This window comes from Urtica dioica, chromosome 10, assembly GCF_054948205.1.
Source record: "Urtica dioica subsp. dioica isolate 48M chromosome 10, U.dioica_male_clone48M_v1_H2, whole genome shotgun sequence".
Lineage (NCBI taxonomy): Eukaryota > Viridiplantae > Streptophyta > Magnoliopsida > Rosales > Urticaceae > Urtica > Urtica dioica.
This window is the reverse complement of record NC_142765.1, coordinates 9,967,413-9,971,468: the sequence shown is the minus strand read 5'-3', so window position 1 is coordinate 9,971,468 and position 4,056 is coordinate 9,967,413. Positions and strand designations below refer to the sequence as shown.

General features: G+C 36.6%; 1 protein-coding gene across 1 annotated transcript; it reads right to left on the bottom strand.

Moving 5' to 3' along the window:
- Nucleotides 1-410: 410 nt before the first annotated feature.
- LOC149383395 (BTB/POZ and TAZ domain-containing protein 1-like) lies at nucleotides 411-3,500 on the bottom strand. The gene is made up of 5 exons (XM_089628709.1): nucleotides 3,257-3,500; nucleotides 3,025-3,158; nucleotides 2,434-2,737; nucleotides 1,672-1,997; nucleotides 411-868 (listed from the first exon to the last, which is right to left on the bottom strand). Exons 1-5 carry the CDS (start codon nucleotides 3,383-3,385, stop codon nucleotides 691-693), a joined length of 1,071 nt encoding a protein of 356 aa, XP_089484835.1. The 5' UTR covers nucleotides 3,386-3,500; the 3' UTR covers nucleotides 411-690.
- Nucleotides 3,501-4,056: the final 556 nt, after the last annotated feature.

Genomic DNA, 4,056 nt, shown 5'->3' with positions numbered 1-4,056 from the left:
ACAAAAAGAGCTTTTACAAACCCTAAAATCACACCGGAAGAGAAATTGAGGTACCTTTCATTGTACTCATTAAGTACTTTTTTTTTTAGTTCTGAGAAAGGTCTACTTGATAAAATGATAAAGATTTAAGGCTTAATTTGATTAGGCTTATTTCATTGTGTCGAAGATATTTCACAATTTTTTTGTTTTATCTCTCAACATTGTTATGAATATAGAAGGATTCCAAAATAGTAAACTAATTTTTTTTTTCATCTAACGTATTTCTCTACTTTAACCATTGTATGCAATAGATCGTGTGGATTAGATTTGAGAAACTCTTTGATGAAAAAAAGAAAGAAAATATGAGAAACTCTTTGATGAAAAAAAGAAAGAAAATATGAGAAACTCTTTGATGAAAAAAAGAAAGAAAATATGAGAAACTCATATTCACATTGAATAAAGGATATACAAAATTACAAGCATTTCCACCCATCAACTACTGCCTATTTCGCCTAGCGGGGCTTCATTTACTTCTTTTATCCGTATTTCCTACTCTTGCGATTAATTCACAATAGAACCACGCATTTTACAAAACAAACAAAAAAAAATGAAAATTACAAAATACAGGTGATGTATAAGATTATAACTCACTCTCATTGCTTACACTAAATTCCTAATATATAATTAACAAATAAATAATAGAAAGAGTGATCACAGTCTGAAGCTTCTGAACCCTTGGCTGTGCACTCTCTCTCGTTGTTCTTCGTCTCTCTTCCTCTTAGAGAGAGACAAAGAAGAAATTGTTTTAGCAGACAAAACCTTCTTCACTAATAGCCTCCAATTAGAGTCGTCTCTGTTCTTCTCTTGTTGCGTTTTCGCCTTGAATTGCCTGCCAATTTTGCCCAAACCAACAATCAATAATCGGCAAATAATAGTAGGTTTATTATGCTCTCTCAACCACATAATTCACAAAGTGACAAAAGGCAAAGAAGGCTCTAGAAATTAATGCATCTCTAGTCTATACCCCATAAGAAAGACACGTTATTTGTACGTATTCAAGATATTTAAGAGCATATAGAGACATCTATTGTTTTTCTCTTTATTTTTGTTTTTCACCGAGTAAAAAAGGGCATAGTGAACGTGTACACTTTTTCCTTTTCACATTGTCGAGAGAAGTTTTAAAGAAGTCGTGTGAATCTAATTTTTATTGTGGCACACTCGCTTCAATTTGATTTTGATAGATCCAACACGGAACACATGATCCTTCTAGACACTATATTTTATTTATGAAACCCAGTCTATTTTCCACATACATTCATTGTCGCACAGCTCAAGCGAGATTGTGACATATCAACGCCGTAATTTATTAAAATAAAAATAAAAAGTTCACTGGTTAATTAAGATCTGACTCTCTATTCTTCTTTTCCGTCTTCCTGATGAATTATTGTGATTTTTTAGCTACGTCCAAAGTGAACAAAATCACGTGAAAAGCATTTCAAAGCCTCCTTAACCACAAATTAATTGAAAGCTATTATGTGCCAGCCAAGATTGAATTACTAACCAACCAATCTAATAATTTCAAACGATTCTGTACTAAAACGACAAAAACACACAAGGGCCTACTAGAACACGTATAATAATTTTTAACCACGTAATTATTTGAGATGTAAAAAATAATAATAATAATAAAACCTGCAGAGAGGGACTTTGCAAGAGTCGGAGTTGTTGCAGATACAAGAGTGGAGGCGGAGGATCTGGTACAGGCGCTTGCATCGGACGCAGCCGCCCGGGGAGACGCGGCGCTGACACTTGGCAAAGTGTCGGAGCGACATCTGGACCCCCTGGCAAGTCGAGAAATGCCCGCACGGGTCCCGCTTCTCCCCGGAGGCGGGGTCCGCATCTCGCGGCCCCACTGCAGTGCAACCTTCCTCGTATATGTGCTCGAGGCACTGCATCGCCTCGCTCAGCAGCATATACACGTTTTGCCCTTCTTTCCTTCTTGTCATCTTTTTCTTCCTCTGTTTATAGCAAGAAGAAAATAAATCAATTAATTAACGAGTTATTATGATTATACAACAACAATCACATATGTAAAATGCTTAATTAATTATGATACTGCAACCACAATAATTCTTATGTGATTGATTATACACAACAAAATTACTAAAGCCATAGCCAAACACAAAAACAAGAAACAAATATATAAATAAAAAATAAAACAACATCAATGATAAAAGAAAAAAATTAAATAATTAAACTACAATTGATATTCCACCAATATGTACTATAATAGATTAGTATAATGAGACCAACAATTAAAGAAGGCTATTTACGGATTCATGAATGATAATGCATGTACATGAATAATCAACAATCTATTAATAATAAGTACGTAATCAAAGCCAATAAATTGCTACACTACGAACAAGAATAATTAGGGATGAAATATTTTACCGCTTCGGCCTCATCGATGTACTGAAGAATCTCGAGCTCCAACCATGGATCGTTGTCCTGAAGGAACTTCCATCCCTCGGTGGCTTCAACGGCCTTGAAATGAGCGGCGACGAGCTTCAGGCAGCTCAGGTAAAGATCCGGTGCGTCGCACATCCGTGCCAGCTGTAGCACGTCCACCACAACCTCCGTGGTCAGCCTCTGAGCCAGGTCCTTCTTGCACGCGCGCTTCAGCTGTGGGACCATGTACACGTGTGACAGCGCCAATAGGTGGATCGCGTACTTCTCCAGATGATCCGCGTCGCATCTGATCAATATCAACCAAAACCAGGGGTATTTTCGTCATTGTTCGATCTATAATTGACTCTATATTTGTTATTTTTTTTTCTTTACATTTGGCTTGGGTCTTTGAATATTCTTTCTTCGTCTTTATATTCGCTTTTTAAATTTTCAATGATTTTATAATAAGCGTCTATATGGAATGTTTCTTTTTAAGAGTTAAGACTAATTGTTTTATTTAACGCGTTTCAGAGCAATGACTTTCTCAGCCGTCAGATCTACGGACGGTCGCGATTGAAACAGAATCACACGAACCTTGAAGTGTAGAGGAACCGAACGAATGAAACGACGGCGTCTCGGGGAACGCCGAGGATCGGGATGAGCCTCTCTGACCTCCGGTGCTTACGTGGCCGGTCTATAATACTCTCGAACACCGGCGAAACCGAAACCTTCAATAAATAAAAATTGAAAAGATTATATCAGATTCTTTCGTTCGAGCACTTTCAGAGGAATCAGAGAAGTAGCGAAAATGGACATGATTCGGTACCAGAACGCTGGAATGTACGGGGATTCTGATTCCGTCGGAGGTGAGAATCTGAACATCGGATTCAGGCAGGTCTCTGAGGTTCGATTCCGTTCCGTACAGATCCTCGGTTGAGTAAGAATCGGTTTCCATTTGCTAGAGAAATTTTGGAAGATGATATTAAAAAAAGTGTTAAAGATTTAGGGTTTTCACTTTTTTTGGATGAAGATGAGCAATGGACGTATGTTGTTGAAGAAAGATTGAGGTCTGTCTGAGGCTTTATAGGCAGAAAATTGTGAGAAATACAGAGATATGAAATAATGTGATACAAATTGACAGGTAAGCAATGATTCAATTGCGTTGGCTAGAAGTTACACGCGAGTATTAGCGCGTGGAAATCAGACGCCCATGTTGAGGAGAAAAAGAAGAAAAGATAGCGAATCACGTGTTTGAATTAGAGACCTTAAATAAATACGTGGTAATCCAAATCCAAGACTAGTGGAGATATTATCTAATTATTTAATTCGCTGGTTTAATATTTGTCAACTTTCTTATATTTTTTATGGTGATAGACAAACAATTATAAAACTTGTTGTATGTATTCTCTTTTATTTGCTGAAAATAAAAAAAATAATTAAGTAATTGTTTGCACGTCTCATTGTGGAGCACAAATTTCACTTTTAGTCTATGTGGTGGAAAATTCATTTCTTGCCACATGTTGGTAAGAAATTGAACCAAACAAACATACAATGAATTGAGTACTAATGAAGCAAATGCAAAAGATTGATGATTTGACATATGTTTTTAACGAAGTAACTTGAGCC

Excerpts from the sequence above, each read along its gene's own strand:
- LOC149383395 (XM_089628709.1), bottom strand. The coding sequence starts at position 3,385 with ATGGAAACCGATTCTTACTCAACCGAGGATCTGTACGGAACGGAATCG. Across the intron at positions 2,738-3,024 it reads CGGTTCCTCTACACTTCAAG|ATGCGACGCGGATCATCTGG; the intron begins GTTCGTGTGATT and ends GATATTGATCAG. Across the intron at positions 869-1,671 it reads TGCAAAGTCCCTCTCTGCAG|GCAATTCAAGGCGAAAACGC; the intron begins GTTTTATTATTA and ends CAAAATTGGCAG.